The 23,758-nt window shown below is 45.0% G+C and overlaps 1 protein-coding gene across 1 annotated transcript in view; it reads right to left on the bottom strand.

Annotated features, from left to right (window-relative positions):
* LOC112215028 (transcription factor SOX-5) overlaps positions 1-21,244 on the bottom strand; it is a 115,470-nt gene extending 94,226 nt beyond the window's left edge. Inside the window, 3 exon segments of the mRNA XM_042298035.1 lie at positions 9,097-9,130; positions 9,132-9,296; positions 21,037-21,244. Coding sequence (XP_042153969.1) covers positions 9,097-9,130; positions 9,132-9,296; positions 21,037-21,074 — 237 coding nt within the window. The 5' untranslated portion in view covers positions 21,075-21,244.
* Between the last annotated feature and the right edge of the window lie 2,514 nt (positions 21,245-23,758).

Raw genomic sequence — 23,758 nt, forward strand, 5'->3', positions numbered from 1 at the left:
ACCAAATATCCAAAACCATAAGCTATTTCTCAGCATTTGACTCAGTTGTCAATTGCATAAAACACTTTTTTCAAAACACTACACACAATTATCTACCTAAAACACAAAAATCGAACAGGAAGTGACTTGCTTTCCTTTTCCGAACACAACCAATCAAAATGCTACACTTATTCACCAGGTCACACACACTCCTCACATGTGCAAACACTAATAGCTTAACTGATCACTAACCAATCACTGCTTTACTGTAGTATAGGCCTATAAATAGGTCAAAGGTCAGATTACCTGTTTTGAACAATGGATGCCAACAATGGACAGAGAGCAAGAGGAGTAGGGGGGAGAGGAAGAGGACGAGGGCAAAGAAGAGAAGGAAGGAGAGCCATCTCTGATGAGATTAGGGCAAAACTTGTTGATCATGTGATCAACCACGGTTTGACCATGAGAGAGGCTGGACTGAGATTCCAGCCCAACTTGAGTCGATTTATAGTGGCGTCCATAATTCGAACCTTCAGAAATGAGAACAGGTATGCAACTATCTAATGACTATTTTAGCATTACAGTAATGTACTGTAAAATACGTATGACTGCATAGTATTGCATAAACATTTGTAACTCTAAGCCATCCATTTACTGCACTGCATTGAATGAATGAGGTTGGTTATCATGCTGTACTACATTTTTTTGTACATTGTTTACAGTCCTATGCTGAACACATACTGTGTTTGAATTCTGTACAGAGTGGAAAGACAAAGACATCATGGAGGACGAGGACGCTTGTTTACAGATGTACAAGAGACTGCAATTATAAATATGGTCTATGTGGGGACACAGAGGTTGCCTCTGTCCAAGGTTGGATACGCCATGCTAGGAGATACTTCCCTCCATGTGGGGACATAGAGGTTGCCTCTGTCCAGGGTTGGATACGCCATGCTAGGAGATACTTCCCTCCATGTGGGGACATAGAGGTTGCCTCTGTCCAGGGTTGGATACGCCATGCTAGGAGATACTTCCCTCTATGTGGGGACATAGAGGTTGCCTCTGTCCAAGGTTGGATACACCACGCTAGGAGATACTTCCCTCCATGTGGGGACATAGAGGTTGCCTCTGTCCAAGGTTGGATACGCCATGCTAGGAGATACTTCCCTCCGTGTGGGGACATAGAGGTTGCCTCTGTCCAAGGTTGGATACGCCATGCTAGGAGATACTTCCCTCCGTGTGGGGACATAGAGGTTGCCTCTGTCCAAGGTTGGATACGCCATGCTAGGAGATACTTCCCTCGATGTTTGGCAAGAGAAAACGTATACAGTCATGTGGACGAAGTATTGTGGCCAGAATCAGGCCGGAGAAGAGATGAAGCGTAGCTTAGCACTGGTGATTCCCCCCCCTACCAATTCCTGGACTGACCCCCCGGGACCCCACACACACAAATTGTGTTCTTTACTGTATTCTAAAGAATATACATTTGGTTTACATATGTTTATGGTTTTGTTGTATGCTACTGTATACAACAGTAATGTTTGGCCTAATAAATATTTTCTGTTTCTACATTGCATTGGTGTTTACAGTGTACTTGTTACCCCTCTCAGCAGATTTCTTTCACTGTAGAACATTGTATTGAAATGTAGATATAAGCCTATGACAGACCAAAGAGCTTAAGATTTAGAACAACAGTGTTTACATGGTATATCCAAAAATGTACTATTATGAAAGCAGTGTTTGCCATTTGATGCAAATGCTTCATTCTGACATGTGTTTATGGCATTTTGAATGCAGTGTTACATTTTGAAGGGGATGTGAGGCATTTTGCATTTTGTGTGTGCAGTTTTGGGAATTGTGTGTAGAGTTTTGAAAAAAAGGAGACAGTTTTGAAAACTCGTGTAAGCAGTTGGAAAAAACTGTAATAGAAATCATTCACACTAAGGTACTTAATTGTTCCCCAGAAATGATTTTATATTGAGATAAAAATGTCTGAGTTGAACATTTAATAATATTCCATTAATTAGAGTTTGAATTCAGCTTATTGCTGATGTTTGTGGAAAAACCAGTATCTCAAACTCACTCACAGAACAGCCACAGAGAGGAAGAGAGGAGACTGAGAGAAAGGGGAGAAGTAGAGAAGTATACGGGGATGAGGAAAGGAGAAGAGAGAAGAGAGAGAAAGGGAAGAGCGTAGGAAGAAAGGAAATCCAGACAAGATTCAAATGTAAAACTCAAGAGATCCGTATGGAGGAGAGGAAGACGACAGTAATTGGCATCCTCCCTCTACTATCCCTCGTTCTCTCCTTCTTTTAGCTGGCTGTGCTACACTTTCATCGGTGGCCAGCCATCTTAAGTCAGGGCACTCACTCTCTGCTGGATCCTAAGGAATCTGCATGCCACTGACTTGGAGGTGGTTAACAGAGGAAAGACAAGAAACAGACAGGATTTCACTCAGGCTGTTGGGAGAGAGCTACTGTCATGTCTTTCAAAGCCCAAACCGTTTCACTTTGATAGAGATCCAATAAGCGTTCCCTGCTAGTCCAAATGTCTCACTCGCAACTTTTCTTGGTGAAAGAGCTTATTTGTGACAATAAACTTAAGTTGCATTGCCATCACAAAAATGTACAGAAAATGTACACACAGCGACCAGAAACAGTAAGTTTCACATCAAAGAACATCCTGGAATCATAACCTTTGATATACCAACTCCACTGTCCTGTCAAGAGATTTTGCGGGGTCTCAACTAAATGAACTGTGACAATGTGGTGACGACCTTGTCATGATCAGCTTTGTGTCTGCACGCACACTTCAGCTTTAACAAGCGTACACACACTTACACTACAGCACACTGCACGCACGGACACCCACACCCACAACACAACACACTAAAACAGGTGGTATGAGATAATAGGAACAGATTAGTCAAAGATTAACCCTGATTTACAGATGGACGATTGACCTTGTCTGCAAATACCTGACCTGTTTTGTAATTAAACTTGACAAAAGATCTCCCTGGCTTTTTCCAGAGAGAAGTGTAGATGCTTAGGGCAGCAACACCCGCTGTGTGTGTGTGTGTGTGTGTGTGTGTGTGTGTGTGTGTGTGTGTGTGTGTGTGTGTGTGTGTGTGTGTGCACGTGTGTGTGTGTGTGTGTGCACGTGTGTGTGTGATGGGTGTGTGTGTTGTTTGTGTGGCAGACAATGAGTTTATCCCAAGGAAAAGACAGAGGACTGGGAATGCTTGGCCTATCTCACACCTTTAGGAGGTACGCCAGTGTTTTACACTCCCAAGTGGCACAGCGGTCTAAGGCACTGCATCTCAGTGCTAGAGGCGTCACTACAGGCCCTGGTTCGATTCCAGGCTGTATCACAACCGGCCGTGCTCCTATAGGGTGTCGTCCGGGTTAGAGTCATTGTAAATAAGAATTTACAATTTGTTCCTAACTGACTTGCCTAGTTAAATAAAGGTTAGATGAAACAAACACACACACACACACACACACACACACACACACATACCCTGATATCGGATTCACTTTGTAAATGATATCTCTACACGCCTGTGAGCTTTTATTGAGCAGATGAGGTACTAATACTGAACTCATTTCCTGATGGAGGTACAGTAGTTTCCTGATGAATATCGCTGCCACATACCGTAGCTGTCTACTATGAACTGCACCATCCACAGCAGATCATTCAGCAGGTCTGAAGTCAGTTGGTTTCACCTTGTAATATTAATATGGCTTTCATTGTCAACGAACCGGCACGTTATAGCAGAGAGACGAGCAAAGTCCAGAAGGGAACAGATTCTCACCTGGGAAAGTGCTGTCACTTTCCCCGACTCCTCCTAGGGACTGTATACACGTACACTCACTCACACCACTCCCAGAGAGGAAGTCAACACGTTCAATAATTCACTCACAGATGGGTTTTAGGGACGTGAATGAACGCTAGTGGATAGCCAGAGCAATAAGTGAAATTCAATAGGTGAGACATGTCGCCAGGTTCCTTGGTCACGGTAAAGTTATAATAGTGGCGGTTTTGTGTTTTTGTCCCATGATCTCCACGTTTCTAATGAGGTGGCCATCTAGTCTGCTGATCACTGAAGGCTACAGAACTGTTAACTCTCCTTTCATCTTCCGATCTCTCTTTCCGCCCTCTCTCTCTCTCTCTCTCTCTCTCTCGCTCTCTCAATTCAATTCCAATTCAATGGGCTATATTTGCATAGGGAACATATGTTTATTTTGCCATAGGAAGTGACATGGATAATAAAGTGAAAAGTGAAATAATAATCCAAAAATGAACAGTAATTAACTGGAGACATTTAAAATGTCATATTATGACGACTGTGTTGTAAAGATGGGCAAATAGTTCAAGTACAAAAAGAAAAATGAATAAACATAAATATGGGTTGTATTTACAATGGTGTTTGTTCTCTCTCTCTCTCTCGCTCTCTCTCTCGGCTGACACTGGAGCATGCTTACTGTGTGCTGGTAAACCGTCGTCAAGCGGGGGACGGGGACGGTGTGTGTGTAGGTGTGGGGCGTCAGGGGGGTTCTGTGTGCAGTGGACAGGGGGGCTTGGTTTGAACTTTTAGTACTGTTACAGTGATGTGATAACACAGTCTCTCCATCCTTCCCTCCTAGGATAAGGGAAGTCACATGAGAACCTTATTGATGAGACCAGAAACAGCCAAAGGGGGAGAGGAGAGAGAGAGAGCGAGAGAGGCTGAAAGAGAGAGGAAGAAATAAAAAGAAAGAGAGAGAGAGAGAGAGAGAGAGAGCGAGAGAGGAGAATGGCAGAGGTTTTCCATCGGTTGTGACTGGATCTGCCCACATTAGTGAAGCATGGCATCTCCACCAGCCCAGTCACACCTGTCACATTCCATTTATTTAATCCACTGCATACTTAGCAAAGCAGCACTCTTTATTTCTAGAAAAGACGTCTTGAAAAGAACAGAAAAGAGAGCGAGATGGAGGGGTGGTGGAGTATGCTCGGATCTCTTTCCCTCCCTTCTTCAAATCTGCACACGTCATCTTGAGACGGCCACAATGAGGGTCATTTCTTCATCAAAGAGAATTAATACAACATGATTCCTCCTCAAAGTCGACTACATTTGGACTATCATCCACGCAGCACCAATTGAAATGGCTTATACTCTCCCTCCATACTATAATCCACCCGCCATACACTGACAACATATTTACTCAAGCTATTCAAGTAGCCTGCAGAAGACCACAACAAACGGCAAGTCCAACTCAGGAATCCGCCTGACAACCTATCTTACAGAGACCTGATTGTATTTGTGTGTGTGTGTGTGTGTGTGCACATGCTAGAGAGAGCATGTTTTTAATAATAAAAATGTATTTATAAATACTGTAAATGTTAGACTCTGTCTAAAAAAGAAAGAATGCTTATTTGTCTGTGTCTGTGTGTGTCTATGTGTGTATGCATGTCTGTGTATGCTTGGGTGGTGTTTAAGTATGTTTGTGTGAGTGCCAGTATGTTTGTAGCATGCGCCAGTGAGTGTGAGTCTATGTATTTGATGTGGCAGGCTGACAGTGTGGGTGGTTCTGCTGCCTTTAGTTTGCAGATGTCAATTCTCTTCCGAACGGCTGTAACAAAGTGAAACTGCGCCTCTCTCCTTCTCTCCCTCTCCTCCTTGCTCGTTCTCTCTCTCCGTTCTTTATCCCTTTAGTGCCTCTGCATGGGAACAGAATTAAACAACTTTTGTCTTCTTAAGCTCATCTGTGAGGAGAGGCAGATTTAAACACACTTAACTCTTGCCAAAAAAAATGCAAAATGCTATTTTTTCCATCCGCCAGCACAGATGCTCATGTTCCCTCTCTCTTTTTATTCCTCCGTCTTCCTCTTCCCTCCTTCCTTCTCTCCATTGCCCTCCAGGAGAAACCTACCCATTTACCTTAGAGGGTCTCGGTTTCTTTCTTTTTCTCTCTCTGTCCCTCTGTCTTTCCCTTTCCCTCTATTTTTCTCTCTCTGGGTACATTTTTCTCTCTCTGGGTACATTTCTCTCTCTCTGGGTACATTTGTCTCTCTCTGGGTACATTTTTCTCTCTCTGGGTACATCAGAGCACACACACCCCTCCACCCTGTGTGGGTTTGAAGCAGAACAGAGCAACACTAACAGTAGCAATTGAGGGGGTGCAATTCTCTGCCATGTCTCCGAGTTGGGACGGTGTATGTGTTTAATGTGTGGTGCCGTGGTGTCGACAATTAAGGCATGGCCAATCTGGCAGTGGGAGTCACAGGAGGCATCTGAAGCGCGCACACACACACACACGCACGCACGCACGCACGCACACACACTAGAGGGATGTAAGTGCTTGCTCCTGGAGGTGACACTGACACCTACTCACTGGTCTTAAGCCAGCGCTGCCATACACACACACACACACACACACACACAGCTCAAACAATCCCAATCCCTTTAGCGTGAGCCTAAACACACACCTCGTCTGCTCTCTGACTCTGAGTCTGTTGTGGCATCCGCACACACTGGTTGGCCTACTCACAGCCTAACCCTACCCCGCACTCCTTACCCCACCCCCCATCTTATCTCAGCTTGGAGGACAAATACTCACCTCACATAACCTACAAAGACCATCCCATCCACACACTGTAGTAAAAACGTGTTCTTATTTGATCTAATAATGTATATTTTACAATTTCACAATAATAATCATAACTTTAAAAAAAAATATATATATATATATATATATATATATATATATATATTAAAATGCAATAATAATAATATTCCTATGATCTATTTTGTTTTTAAATCATTGCACAAAATGGTCGAGCTATTCCAGTTAAATTTACCTAAACAGAAATGCGCAGCTTTATTTTGTATATTTTAAATAACAGTTTATTAAATCAATGCATGCCAATATTTTTAAGAGGCCCTTAATTGTCTACAAGCAAGCATGTGTTTATTCATTATGACAGCACTGGCAGGAGAAACTAAGTGTGACCACTGCGTTTGGTTTAAGTGCTTGGTGTGCTGCTTCAAATCTGTCAAAATTCATACGAAAAAAAATCGAATCGAAGGCAGGCGGCGCCTGGAGAATCTGGACCTGAAATAAGCAGATGAATATTGTTGTTGTTGCTGTTTTTTTGTTTCTTGAGCGCGCGGCAGGACCTTATTAAACGGACAAAGGGTACAGTAATTAATACCTATCCATTACTACATGTCTGTGAAATCCTTCCCACGCTAACACAATTGAACTGTTTGATTAGGCTACTAACCCTACAACTCAGGGGAAGAAGTGGAGAAAGAAAGAAAGAAAGGATAAATGCGCACCTTCATTTACTTCTACAAACACACACGAGGGGGGAAAAAAGTGTTCGTCTTTTTTTTAACTGCACCTCCTCTCCTCTCCTCTCAACTCGGAGTGGCAGTTTGGAGAGATGAAGAGGTCAGTGTGTTGGGGAGCGCGCCTCGCTGCCGTGTTAATTTACCATGACAAGATAAAGCGCGGTAATCTCCTGGCGGATGCTGCCTCTACAGCCGCCACTACCCGGGGACGAGCGCAGTCCATTTCCTCTCCCATATCACTTTATACAATTGCCGTGACAAAGCCCCTCCGAGGCGCGCGGTGTAAAGCTCTCTCTCTCTCAACTCTTCTGCCAGTCAGCGCAGAGCGGATTGAGAGGGTAAAGCCGTAGCAAAACTTAACATCTTACAAATGCCAAGCCTTGCCGTTTGCGCTAAATCCACCCTGTCCAGGAGACGGCTCGGTCGCGCTTTAATAATCCACATCAAATATTATGCGGGCGCACCCCTCCTTCTTCTCCTTTTTACTGATTCTGCTGTCAGTCAACCAACTGGCTCAAATCGCATCTCCTGTATAGTGGAATTTATAGTGTTGAAATACGTAATACGAATTTGGAGATTATATTTGTAGCATAGGCCTAAGTAATAATAATAATAATAATAATAATAAAAGGAAATATAATTATACTTTAATTATTCATTAATACGTGATTCATCACAATAATCATTACTAAACGTGTTAACATTTCAAACCAATGCCTGATCTAATGTCTCAGTTTAAAAATACCTCCCACTATTATCTGAACATTACAAAGGCTATAACCTGTAGTCTCCCAAACATCAGGTCCAAAACCTACTGTCAACAGCATGCCATGACAACGTCTATCTTCCCGGTGGGAGAGCGAGAAAGAGGACTTTGGTTTACAGTCAGTGACTGTTGTCTGACAGGCAGCAGAGTCCAGTCTGATGTGCAATCAGCAGGTTCATTACAGAATTAGCTTACCATTATGGTCCTTAATCACCCTTTCATTGTTTTACAGCCAGAGTCATCTCACAACATTTGCTGTGTGGTGGTTTATCAGCAGTACAGGTGAAAGGTCTGAAGACAATGTGCTGCTTTCAGCTAGCTGCTCTTCAGGTGTGGCTCAACGTGAGGCTAACGTGAGGAAACTATGAGGGTTACTGAGGCTACACACACGCACGCGCGCACACACATGCACGCACGCACACACACACACAGACACACACACACACACACGCACGCGCACACACACACACACACACACACACACACACACACACACACACACACACACACACACACACATACACACATACATCCCAATGATTATATGCATTTACTGTCACCACACACAGTCACCCTTTTCCCAGCAGAACATGACTCACTGACATGGCTCACACTGACAGTCACACATGTCCCACGTCTCCATGCCTCGCCGTCTCCATGCCTCGATACAGCACAGACACGGGCTTTCACACTAAAACAAAAAGGAAACGCGGTTCACACCATAAGAGCACTCTCGACCATCTTTTGTGTCCAGTTTCCCCCCAATATTATTTCCTCTGCGGGAAGTATGTGTTACTTCAAAACCGGATGCCATAACTACAACTCTCTGTAATTACAGTCTAATGAAGGATAAATGAGGATAAACTGATCCTAGACCAGTCCTTAAGTGCCAACTTCCACCTTGACAGTGTGGCAGGATTTAAAACTCCAGACGACCAATTAGAAGAGTCGAAACAAAGCCAAGTAGCCAATAAGAGCAGTTATATGATATGAAGACAACGAGGGGTTGTTTTACCATGGCACTGTGCAGGGTGGGGGGCTGTCCAGGGGGCGGGGCGAGCGGGGGACACCTTGCTGCAGTAGGGAGTCAGGGGGAGGTGCATGACAGCCTGTCCATCATCTCTCTCTTCCTCTTCCAGTCTCTGTCTGCTGGTTGCCATGACTACCTCTCCATCTGTCCCCCCATATGGAGAGATTGGTCGCTTGGAAGACATCCTGGAAAAAACAGAGAGAGAGAAAGAAGAGAGAGGGGGAGAGTGAGTATGAAACATTCAGGGATGTAATATGAGCTGTGGGTGACAGTGGGAGAAACACTAGTCGTTGATTCATTTCAATAGTTATATTTATAGAAATAGTTTATCATTATTAATTCCCTATTATTCAATGGTCCCCAATGGCCCGCTCTCTGTGTCTCTGAATCCCAAGACCTCTCTCTCTCTCTGCAGATAATACCCACTATAATAATATACAGTAAATCATCTACATCCGCTAGCCAGAGGAAAAGCTCTTTAGACCTTCAAACACAATCACATCCATGTTTACCATCAGGTCCTTTCAGCACACACACACACACACACACACACACACACACACACACACACACACACACACACACACACACACACACACACACACACACACACACACACACACACACACACACACACGTACGCAATAACCCATTACTGCAAATGGAGCCAGGTTGGGCTGACATCTTATGACAAATGGCCGAGGCCTGACACAGGCCCTTTCACTCCAGCAGCACGCTGACAGTGATGTGTATGAAAACCTCGGCCCTGACAATACCAGTGAAAATAACAAACATAGAGGCTGTGCATTTGTTACTTTGCTTTTGTTTCCCATTGAAAGCAGAGGGAGGGGAAGAACAGTGGCATCTATTAGATGAACTCTCCCCAACATAAATGTGCCCCCTGGTGAATAGGGACAAAATGAATACGTTCCAATAATAGAGTTTAATATGGCTGGCAGCGTCTCCCTAAGTGCTTTCAAAGGCTCTCGCTCAGCCTTGAAGCTACTGCTACGATGACCCAGGGTGAGAGGAGGGAGGGAGAGGGGGGGAGGCATGAGAATACGAAACACTAATGTATACGCTGAAAGTCTGACATGCAAGGAGCAACAGGCTTGGAGCATAAGATTCGAAACTGTATTTCCAGCACCGACACCAACAACCATTCTGTTTGAGAGAGAGGAGACAGACAGGAGAATACGTAAACCTTCTGAGCAGGACCGCTGTCCCTAGAGGTTCAAACAGATGCCAAATGTATTGAGTGTTCCTTCAAGGAAGTGAGTGGCAGCTGCCAGTATTCCGTGAGCTCTCTGTTTTTAATTCTACACTGTATTAATTAATAGTCCAGTAATCCTGTCACCTCTGTCTAGTCTGGGGCTGTGTCTGAAATCCGTCTTTCCTACTACTTCCTACAACTGCATACTGTGTACTAATCGTACTACATACTATTTACAACGTACTGTTGAGTCAAATCCAATGTGCTAAGCAAGAATGCTTCATCCAATGCGCAATTGCATTGTTTTCCGCCATTTGTATATTTTGTTACATCTGATTATCAGCTATTCTCGTTCCTTAATAGTGTGCAGTGAATTCTACCAGATGAAAATCCGAAATGAGTGTGACATCCTGGCATTTAAAGCATACAAAATGTCCAAAATGTCACATACTATAAAACCTTCTATTTTCGCGTACCCAAAATGCCTACTATTTACAACGTAAATATGTGTATTGGGACACAACCTGTGTGTCTGTTTCAGACTCAGGCCTCCCCAACAGTACCACTGTGGTCTAGAACTACAACACTCCAGGACCTTAACACTGACCTGGAAACAGATTATATCCCCTCTATTTATTGGCTTTCCTTGGGCTTCACGTCTGGCATTGTTCCTCCACGCAGATCCACTTTCAGACATCATTTACTGCTTATTTGCTTTATAACAAAACTGAAGGCAAACAAGATATAGTGTTTCCTCGCTGCAGGGAAGGTCTGAGAAAAACCCACAGCAGTTGTGGGACTGCGACTTGAACCACGCGACATGGAGGGGAAGAGAATCACTAAATCTATGGTTCTGTCGATAGTACACATGTATAATCGTAAATTGCTACATCATGCTTACACCCATATATATATATACTGTATATATTTATATAGTCTTCTATCTATATCAATATGCCTATATGCTAACTTGTATATTCTACTATCTGCACCTGCCTATTCCAGAATTCCACACATGCTTTAAACACAGCAGCAGTGATGTTGACACATGATTTTAAATGATCAAATGAAAGGAAATTGTAAGACTGGTTTTTCCAAAACAACAACATAGTGTAGAAATGAAAACAATTGTGATATTTCTAAATATATGTCTTTATCATCTGTGAAACGTTAGGAAGTGTGTGTTGAGTTCCCCCAGTGTTTCACACTCTGGGCAGGGAGAGAGGAAGGCCCAGCTGTATCAACTACAGGCCACGCGACACGCACGCACGCGCGCACACACACACACACACACACACACACACACACACACACACACACACACACACACACACACACACACACACACACACACACACACTGCAGGTCTGTTCTCATCACAGGCTGTTTACTTTACCTCCTTTCACTCTCACACACTGGAGCCTTTTGTTTCTGCTACACACACACACACACACACACACACACACACACACACACACACACACACACTGACCCTACACACACCACTCCGATAAACATAGCCCCTCCTCACACACACACACAACCGCCCTCAGTCCACCCCACCTCAACCAGTCTACCGCACCTCAACTAGACCACCGCCCCTCCACCCATGTCCTGTCCACACCTCTCTGCCCAGCTGCACTCCTCCCATGTCCTCTAGACACCACACAGGACTGGAGTAGTATCCCTGGACACTGATCTAAGGTCAGTTTGGGGTTTTACCGCCTAATACTTCAGGTTAGCAGCGGGGGGGGGAGCTGATCCTAGGTCAGTGTTTCTAAGATCAACTTTTGGGCAGGTCTCACACCTCTTAGGAGAACAAGAACCCAGTCTGTTGGATGCTGTGACTCCGGAATATTCCTGAGGTTAGACACAACACCCTCTCCTCTCCTCCTCTCACCCCTCCATCCCCCCTCTTTCCTCCTCTCTGCTGTGCCCTCCTCTCTTCCCTCTGTCCCCCTCTCACCCCTCCATCCTTCCTCCTTTCACAGCTCTCCTCTTGAGCAATAAAATGTCTATTTTCCTCCAAGCCTTTGATGTCTAATTACTATAGAACTCAGCACACCGGGTGAGCAGGTTATAGCAGCTATTTCATTTCAAGTTGGCAGACCTGTCCTGCACAAGAGGCTGCTCCATGAAACATTGAACGCATGTACAGTAGTGATGTTGAGATTAAAAAGAAGAGCTTTATTAAGTAGATAAATTGGCAGCAAAGCCAGTCTCCAAGGTCATAATTAGCGACCATTAGCATAATTTCGCTCCTTCCTTCTGTGGCGCGAACACAGACAGACATGCCAAACACACCTCCCCTCTCTCCACGGCAGCCGGGAAAATAAAACCAGGCACACACAGGCACGCACGCACGCACACACACACACACACACACACACACACACACACACCACTGGCCCTCACGGCAAACTGAACATGCAGCGATGCTCTGGGCGCCAACCATCCTACCAATACATGATGTAAAATAAATCCCTTTAATCAACAGCACGGAAGACACTGGAAAGAGAACTGGACATCTGATGTGTCCAGAGCTCACGACTCAGGTGTCCAGGTCTCTACCTTCCTCTCTCAACTGCTGTGGTAGTTAGTGGGTTCAAAACGCACACGCACACACACACACACACACACGTAAGCAACCACACACACACACACACCCTGGCTGAGCGTTAGTGTTAGCTACTAAGCTTAGATTAAAGAACCACTTCCCCTGGACGACTTCATCTCTTTGATGATGACTGAGTGCTACTGTGTTAAGTCCCTCTCATATTACACATGTACATGTACTGTTAAGTCACTAATCGGCCAAATACACTGTCCATTAACTACCCAAGTAGACTGATTGACTGTTAATCTCCGTCACAGACTGACTGCCCGGTGGTTAACTCACTTAACACCAGCCAGTCCAGCACAAATGACCCACTTCAACGACGACTCTGCACAGAGAGAGGAACGAGATGACACACACAAATCTAGAGAGAGACACACACACACACACACACACGCTGGGCCCCGTATCTCATCACATCCCAGTAGCGATGTGTTAAATCATTCATATTAAAGAGCTCCGACGGGGGTAAAGATTTGTTTCATGTTTCATGAAGACTGAGTGAGAAACAAAGCAGTCATCTCCTATATGCTAGATGATATTACACACACCTCCAGACTGCTCTCTGTCTCCCTCTCTCTCCCCCTCTCTCTCTCCGTCTGTCTGTCTGTCTGTCTGTCTGTCTGTCTGTCTGTCTGTCTGTCTGTCTGTCTGTCTGTCTGTCTGTCTGTCTGTCTGTCTGTCTGTCTGTCTGTCTGTCTGTCTCTTTCTCTCTCTCTCTCTCTCTCTCTCTCTCTCTCTCTCTCTCTCTCTCTCCCCCTCTCTGTCTCTGTCTCTGTCTCTCTCTCCCCCTTTCTCTCTCTGTCTGTCTGTCTGGTTCTCTCTTTGTCTCTCTCTCTATCTGTCGCTCTCTCCCTCACTCTCTTTCTGTCTCTCTCTCTGTCTATTGCTCTCTCTCTATCTGTCGCTCTGTCTCTCTGTCTATCTGTCGCTCTCTCTCCCTCACTCTATCTGCCTGTCCCTCTCTCTCTCCTCATCTGTCTCATTTTCTCTCTCACTCTCTCTCCCTCTCTCTCTCTCTCTCCCTCTCTCTCGTTCCATCACTATCTCACTTTCTTTCTCTAAATCTCTCTGTTCATCTATCTTTCCCTCTCTTAGTAATAATTCTTCCTCTTCTTCTACAGAGATCAGAATGTTTTTCTAGAGAATACTACTTTTAACTGTCTTACGTACACAACCATTATTCTCTATTTGACCTGTGATCCTGTATTTCAATTGCTGAATAAACATGCATAGTAAACAGATATAAATGAATATTAGAATTTCATATAGGTCAAATTTAGACTGCTTAAAATAATTTCAATATTACATCAAAATGGGGCTTTAAATCCACATCCCCAAAAGGTAGTGATGTCATCTCTGTGCGACCCTTCCCCTACTACCTGTCAGTCATGTGAAGGTTAGCTGCGTGTGAATGCGTGTGTGTGAGAGATAACTTCACAACAGTGTCTGAGGTAAGGGAACAGAACAGCGTATCAAACAGAAGTACAGAAAACCTCAGCATTTCCATATGTACACTGTATAACACCCGAGGAATGAGTTTAAACAAATGTTCCCTCAGGTATTGAAATATGGTATCAACCCTCCCCTTCTTTAACTCTCTGTACACTCTGTACTCTGTACTCTCTCTCTCTCTCTCTCTCTCTGAGGTGGAGCACTGGGATAGCTGTAGTATTGTCTTACTGAGTGATCCTTCTTTACACAATCAGCTGTTTGTCCCTCCTCCTCCTCCTCCTCCTCCTCCTCCTCCTCCTCCTCTCTGTGTCTTGTCTGACTCTTAAGGATATTGCCTAATATCTATTAATAGGCTGTCCTTTCTGTCAGTGGGAACAGTGAGGCTGCAACAGGAGAAAGGGAACACATAAGCTGGTGGACTTAAGGACTCCACACTTCAATGGAGTCAATGATATTCCCTGGTTATTGTGGTGACTAGTAGCCATTTCAGCTAGAAGGCTACACACACACACACACACACACACACACACACACACACACACACACACACACACACACACACACCAGCCAATCTCCTTGACTTGGCTGTCATTCTATCTACTCAGTTCCAGTTACATGCTCAATGTCATATGGGTGACAACAAGAGGAGAGCATATAAAGGAATGAGAGAAACCTTGTAGCATTATTGCAGATGTACTGTATGCTAACATGACAGCACCGACACAGGCGCACACTCACACACAAAGCATCCTCTGTTTTTCTTCTCTGAAATGGAGGCTGAGGGAGCGACCTCGTTTCCTGTCCAGATTAACCACAAAAGGCAATGAGACAGTGGCTAGTGTCACTGTCATCAATGTCATCACACACACACACACAGCCGATGTTTGTAGTCCCAAGTACGTGTGTGTGTGCTGTCAGGGAGGACAGAAGGCATGGGCCAGCTCATGCAGTTTGTGGTGCTCAAGTTCTTCAGTGCTTCCTTCGCACACACGCACACACACGCACACACACACACACACACACACACACACACACACACACACACACACACACACACACACACACACACACACACACACACACACACACACACACACACACACACACACACACACACACACACACACACACACACACACACACACACACACACACACACACACACACACACACACACACACTCTTCTGTTCTGTTCTGTTCTGCCTGGGCTGTAGTTAGTCATCACTGTCATTGCAGCAGTCTGCATACTCCGTCATGTTGTTGTAATTCTTATTTATTTCTTTAGACTGAGTCACCACGCCGTGATTTTCACTGACATTTTACCTTGGAGAGCTTCCATATGAGGGTTAGCTGGGGAAAATAAAGCAAGTGAAATGGGACTGAAAAAGGCCGCCAGTCATTCACTCGGTCACTCCCTCTTTCTCGCTCTTTCTGGGCTGGTTGAGCTGACGCGGGGCTAGGCCACGAGAAAAATTTTGGAGGGAGAAAAACGGCCAAACGACAACGTCCCCGTTGCTTTTCAGGCCTATTCCCTGATGCTTATGAGGGAAGAAGTGGAGCAGTAATGTTACAAAGTCTTGTCCATTTGTCTCAGTCACACTCTACGGCTCCCTGTAAAAAACACCAGACAGAGTCTCACTCAGCTCTCTGGAGTGGCCCACGGATAGAAGAGAAACAATAACAGGTCAGACAGGTCACTCTATCTATCTCTCTCACACACACACACACACACACACACACACACACACACACACACACACACACACACACACACACACACACACACACACACACACACGGAAACAGAAACGCAGACAGGCGAAAGCACACTCAAACACACACATATATCCACATACCCACACTTATTCACAGCTGGGCTCTCCCTTTTGCCCTGTACTTTGAAACTCTCCCACCTCACCCAAATGGTCTCCTCCCTTCCCTTGACCCCCCTCCTCCCATCCCACTTCCCCCCTCTCCCTTTCCCCCTGTCCCCCTCCCTACCTGCAGACACAGAGTTGCTATTGTACCACCCTGGGTAAGGCCAAAGAGGCTAACACTGTCTGTCATTGTGGGGCGCACAGGGAAGGAAAGAGGGAGAGAGAGGGGGATGGAAGGTGGGAAGGAGGGAAAGAGGACACAGGAATGAGAGAATCCCAGGACTTCGCATGGCTTGTTCCCCTCTCAGAGTCAACAGCCTCTGACTTTTATTACTCCAACCGACCATGATGCAATAGTCTGCCCTAACCTTTGACCTCTAACCCCTAGCCATGTGACACATCTCTCGTTAGCCCCCCTCAATGAACCCAGAAGACCCACACCAAAACACACACACACACACACCAGAGAAAAGTTTAAGTCCTCTGCGCTTTCGCCTCAAATCTACCGAGACTAATTTATGTCACCGATTGGCTGTTAGAGAGGTCAGCTGACAGCACTGGGGAGGTCTGTGGGTTGAGAGCGGAGGGGGGAGAGAGGGAGAGAGAGGGAGAGAGAGGGAGGGCCTTTAGCATTCTGCTCTGGTATTCTTCTGTCTTTCTTTCTTTCTTTTTTCCAACATGGAGACACGGTTATCAAGCCGCTCGGGGGACTGACAATAAGGGCCAGACAATGAACCAGTCTGAGAGAAAGTCCCAGAGACAGAGAGAGAGAGCGAGAGAGAGAGAGAGAGAAAAGAGGCCCAGAGAGGCCATGGGGAGAGATAGAGTGAGAGAGAAAGAGAGCGAGGGGACAAGGTCTGCATTAGTGTTCAGACGGACACACCACTCAATCACACACACACCCACACACACTGTACTCCGCTTTCTTATAACAGTCCGTAACAGCCACCCTGTCCCTTTAAAACACTTAACCATTTTAATCCCCAATGCTTTTCTAGTTAATGCCACATAAGTCCAATTCAATACAATTCAACTTTAATTCACATTACACACTTTGATTCCCTTAATTCCTGAATCAATTCCATTCAATTTAGAAGTTTCAAACAGTAACAAATTACACTACCGCAGTTAAAATCCACTGTCATACTTTATAATATTATCCCATCATGTATTACAATGCAACACCAATGCAACGATGACACACTTAAATACACATTTCTACCACATTTCTACATATTATCTTAGCAGCAGAAATCAACACAAACCATTGAAGTGTTCTTGTAAAGGCACATTTAGGTGTTTAGACAACCGGTGTGGACCCACTCATAAAATGCGACACTACTCCACGACCCCCAATAAACCCACAGGGACAAACGGTAGAGAGTGAGAGTTCCACACTGCTCCCCTCAGCACCCCTAGGAGTCCCCTTCCTCTTTTCTGCCCCCTCTTTACAATCAATCTCGCTCTTTTCCCTTTACTTCTGCATCTCTCTTTCCATCTATCTGTCTCTTTCTTCCTCTCTTTTGGTTACCCTCTCTCTCTGTTCCTCTATACCTTCACTCTATCTCTCTCTCTCTCTCTCTCTCTCTCTCTCTCTCTCTCTCTCTCTCTCTCCCTCTCTCTCTGTTCCTCTATACCTTCACTCTATCCTCTCTCTCTCTCTCTCTCTCTCTCTCTCTCTCTCTCCCTCTCTCTCTCTCTCTCTCCCTCTCTCTCTCTCCCTCTCTCTCTCTCTCTCTCTCTCCCTCTCTCTCTGTGGAATCTGTCAGTTTGGCCACAGAATCTGTCAGATAACTCACACACATACACTCATACCACAGCTATGTCAGAGAAATCCCTCTATTTGAGTAGGTCATACAAGCATCATAGACATTCTTAGTAAAGCTGTCAATGTATCTGAAGAAGCCGTCCAATCACTAGTATTTTCACAACTGAACAACATTCCGGTGAGAAAACTTAAGAATGATTCCTAATTATACCAGAATATACAACAACATAAGTACAATATTACAAAGACAATAATAACATGACATTGTAACGATCACGTTAATACACGCGTGTATAATTATAGCAATGACAAATAATAACATATTCATTATCATCATCGCATATTGAAATATCAGGCGGCATAAATGACTGTAAATGGTACGAAAAGGGTTGTGATGTACTCCGTACTAAAACCAATCCAGTCAAAATATAACATGAGCATGAACGTTCTTGCGTCGGTCAATCTATTCAATATCTCAATCTGTTCATTCCCCGTCAATGAATGACGTCTGGATGATAAATCTCCTAAAAAAACAAACCATTCTCATCTAGTTTCCATCAATTACACCTTAACCTCATCAAGAGGCAACAAAAAGGACGGAGAATTCCTTCACGTCACATGGCTCGGCTCAGCTCATTGCCCTGCACACTGTGCAGAACATACATGTACTGTGTTATTGTGACAGAACTTTTAAAGCAGCTATAAACCCAGCAACATTAGAGCAGAAAAGGCTTTCCCACACGGTAATCGTCTGTGTCTCACTTTTCTTCTCCTGACAAGTCATAACTGAAGCAGAAGACAGATAAACGTGGCGGTGAATGAGAGCGGAGAGAGGGATGAGAGAGAAAGAAAGAAAAGTGAACACTTACAGAGACGCAGGAACAGAAAGCATCGGGACCGATGATGGTATGTCTCGCACACACACACACACACACTGCACTCATACACTCTCTCTCCCTCTGCGTTGAAGAGACTAATGCACAACTCTCTCTCTCACACACACACACGCACACGCACACACACACACACACACACACACACACACACACACACACACACACACACACACACACACACACACACACACACACAGTAGAGAGCCTCACACTCATAAATACACACTACACCGTCTACACATTCACGAGCCGGCACAGTTCGCCCTTTCCTCCTTCCTTATCCACTGATCGAGTACATTACTGGAGAGCAGACTTTTAACCAGACGTTTTCTAAGTCAATGTAATCCCTGCCTTTATCTCCATACATTCTGCTTTTACATGTAATCCTTTACATTTTTACTAACACATAGTCTGCTGTTGTTATCTTTTCTCTCTTCCCCGCTTTGCGGACGGATGACTTGTTAAAAACACATTACTGCGACATAAAAACGTGTTGTTAATTCAGGGTTAAAACCCATAGAGTTTATCTCCAAACAAAATATTAGTGTCATCTGGCAAAACAGTACAGTACTTTAATGCAATAAAAGTCAAGTGAGAGAGGGGCGTGTATCAAAAAAATACTGGCATTAAAACAGGGTATTATGGGTAATCTTTCTTTCAGGGCATTAACATCAAACAGCCATTATTCCCCAGCAAAGCCCGTTTTGTTGTCGACGTGAGCTGTAAATCGGTGAGAATATTTCCACCTCTCTCACACAACAGAGGAAAACATAGGCCGTCGTTGTAAATAAGATTTTTTTCTTCAACTGACTTGCCTGGTTAAATAAAGTTTGAATAAAATAAATGTAAAAAACCCTCTCAACAGACAGCTGTGGCTGTAACGACAGAGAAACAATCCCACTTAGCTGTGAGATCATGTGTGTGAATATTTGAGTTTATGATCTACAAATAAAAGATTGGACATTTTGTTTAAATGTAGGCTTTTAACATTTACTGTGTTTGTGTTCTATTTCATCTACGGGAATATACCATGAGATAATTCTGTAAAAACAACCCAACAATTCTCCCACCCTGAACAATTTGCTCATGTTTGATAGCATCTCGACATGAATGTGAGCTTTCTTATCTCAGGTTCTCAAAATAGCCCCTCAGATAAAGCAGAAGTACAACTAGTTGCCAGGCATTCTGAATAGTGAACTGTAGATTGATTCTCTGACAGTCAGGTAGTTAGCTGGGTAATGGGAACTTTCTGAGAAACTCTTGTCAAACTGAATCACACTGTTCACGCCCTCACCTCAGCACATAGAAACAGAGTAAGGACATAAAGTTTGTCACAGACACACATACATACACACACACACACGCGCACACACACATGAACACACACACACACAGGTAGACAGACAGTGAGTAACACTGCTGCTTGAACACGGCAATGAACATGTTGACATTGAACAACTTAGTTCAACTGGAACGTGTGCAGTGGAGAGAGTGAGGGAGGGAAAGAGGGAGAGAGAGATAGAGAGAGAGGGAGAGAGAGAGGGAGAGAGAGAGAGGGAGAGCAGGGCCAAAGTCACAGATCACTTCTCAGTGTCACTCTGATTACCACAGCTGGACAACACACACACACACACACACACACACACACACACACACACACACACACACACACACACACACACACACACACACACACACACACACACAACCAGTTTGCTCAAGTTTTGCACTTGGTATCGCCAAAAGGCACAGGACGGCCAAACAAACTTTGTATCTTTCCCTCTCTCATAATCTCATTTCCTTTATCTCTCTCTCTCTCTCTCTCTCTCGATCGATCGATCTACCTAACAAACTATTAAAGCCTTGGAACTCAGCAAACACTATTTTGTTTCAGCAAACAGTTTTACACCAAGCAGCACTTTCTCCTTCACAAACACTTCAACAACAACCAAACACTAGCTCTCCTTCTCCCTCCCTCCCTGCCTCTTTCCCTCTCCCTCACAGTCCTGTCGTCCCTCTCTCCCCGCGGTCTGCCTGAGCGTGTCAGCACGAGTGTGTGTGTGTGTGTGTGAGAGAGAGAGAGTAAGAGCGTACGTACCTGTTAAACTCCTGAGGTAGCTCAGGGTCTGTGAGCATGCTGGAATAGGTCTGTGGGAACTAGGATTCCTCCTTCTAACACCATGCAGCTCCGACACACAGATGGAACAGAATCACAACCGCCACAACAAGCCTCTCTATTGATCCTTCAACCTCTTAGACAACGGAGACTGTTCCCTCTCTCTCTCTCTCTCTCTCTCTCTCTCTCTGTAGCGCTCACACACACTCAGCCTCACACCCTCCCTCCCTCTGTCTCTGTCCCTCCTCCTACCCTCCCCTCCCAGTAAGCTGTTAGAGATGGGCTCAGCTCTTAAAGGGCCCGCGCAGAGCACGGCACAGTGTGTGTGTGTGAGAGATACATTGTGAACATCGTTATAACACTGTACACAGTCATAATGACATTTGAAATGCCTGTATTCCTTTGAAACTGTTTACTGTTAATTTTTTATTGTTTATTTCACTTCTATCTATCTATCTATCTATCTATCTATCTATCTATCTATCTATCTATCTATCTATCTATCTATCTATCTATCTATCTATCTATCTATCTATCTATCTATCTATCTATCTATCTATCTATCTATCTATCTATCTATCTATCTATCTATCCATCTATCTGTACGTACATACCCCAACCAGAAGCCATGGATTCAGACAACATTTGCACTGAGATAAAGGTCCTGCCGCATTCAAGGAGCGGGACTCTAACCCAGAAACTTATAAGAAATCCCGCTATGCCCTCCGACGAACCATCAAACAGGCAAAGCGCCCATACACAAAGATCAAATCGTACTACACCAGCTTCGACGCTCGTCGGATGTGGCAGGGCTTGCAATCTATTACAGACTACAAGAGAAGCACAGCCGAGTGCTGCCCTGTGACACGAGCCTACCAGACGAGCTAAACAACTTCTATGCTCGCTTCGAGGCAAGTAACACTGAAACATGTATGAGATCATCAGCTGTTCCGGACGACTATGTGATCACACGCTCTCCACAGCCAATGTGAGTAAGACCTTCAAACAGGTCAACATTCACAAGGCTGCAGGGCCAGACGGATTACCAGGACATGTACCCTGACCATGCGCTGAACAACTGGCAAGTGCCTTCACTGACATGTTCAACCTCTCCCTGTCTGAGTCTGTAATACTAACATGTTTCAAGCAGACCACCATAGCCCATGTGCCCAAAAACACTAAGGTAACCTGCCTATATGTCTACCGACCCGTAGCACTCACGGCTATAGCCATGAAATGCTTTGAAAGGCTGATCATGGCTCACATCAACACCATTATCCCAGAAACCCTAGACACCCTCCAATTTGCATACCACACCAACAGATCCACAGTTGATGCAATCTCTACTGCACTCTACACTGCCCTTTCACACCTGGACAAAAGCAACACAATGTTGTTCATTGACTACAGCTCAGTGTTCAACACCATAGTGCCCTCAAAGCTCATCACTAAGCTAAAGACCCTGGGACTAAACACTTCCTCTGCAACTGGATCCTGGACTTCCTGACGGGCCGCCCCCAAGTGGTAAGGGTAGGTAAAAACACATCCGCCACGCTGATCCTCAACACGGGGGCCCCTCAAAGGTGCATGCTCAGCCCCCTCCTGTACTCCCTGTTCACTCAGGACTGCACGTCCAGGCACGACTCCAACACCATCATTAAGTTTGCTGATGACACAACAGTAGTAGGCCTGATCACCGGCAACGATGGGACAGCCTACAGGGAGGAGGTCAAAGACCTGACCGTGTGGTGCAAGGACAAAAACCTCTCCTCTCCCTCCACGTGATCAAAACAAAGGAGATGAATGTGGACTACAGGAAAAGGAGGACCGAGCATGCCCCCATTCTCATCGATGGGGCTGTAGTGGAGCAGGTTGAGAGTTTCAAGTTCCTTGGCGTCCACATCACCAACAAACTAACATGGTCCAAGCACAGCAAGACAGTCTCACGACAAAACCTATTCCCACTCAGGAGACTGAAAAGATTTGGTAGGGGTCCTCAGATCCTCAAAAGGTTTTACAACTGCACCATCGAGAGCATCCTGACGAGTTGCATCACTGCCTGGTATGGCAACTGCTCAGCCTCCGATCGCAAGGCACTACAGAGGGTAATGCGTACGGACCAGAACATCACTGGGGCCAAGCTTCCTGCCATCCAGGAACTCTATACCAGGCGGTGTCAGAGGAAGGCCCTAAAAATTGTCAAAGACTCCAGCCACCCTAGTCATAGACTGTTCTCTCTGCTACCGCACGGCAAGCGGTACTGGAGCGCCAGGTCTAGGTCCAAGATGCCCCTAAATAGGTTCTACCCCCAAGCCATAAGACTCTGGAACAGCTAATGAAATGGCTAGCCAGACTATTTGCATTGCCCCCCCCCCCCTCTCTCTGGAATGCTGCTGCTACTCTCTGTTATTATCTATGCATAGTCACTTTAATATCTCTACCTACATGTACATGTTACCTCAATACCGGTGCCCCCGCACATTGACATCGACTATGTACCGGTACCCCCTGTATATAGCCCCACATTGACTATGTACCGGTACCCCCTGTATATAGCCCCAACATTGACTATGTACCGGTACCCCCTGTACATAGCCCTCACATTGACTATGTACCGGTACCCCCTGTATATAGCCCCCACATTGACTCTGTACCGGTACCCCCTGTATATAGTCTCCACATTGACTATGTACTGGTACCCCCT

Source organism: Oncorhynchus tshawytscha, linkage group LG15 (assembly GCF_018296145.1).
Source record: "Oncorhynchus tshawytscha isolate Ot180627B linkage group LG15, Otsh_v2.0, whole genome shotgun sequence".
Taxonomy (NCBI): Eukaryota; Metazoa; Chordata; class Actinopteri; order Salmoniformes; family Salmonidae; genus Oncorhynchus; species Oncorhynchus tshawytscha.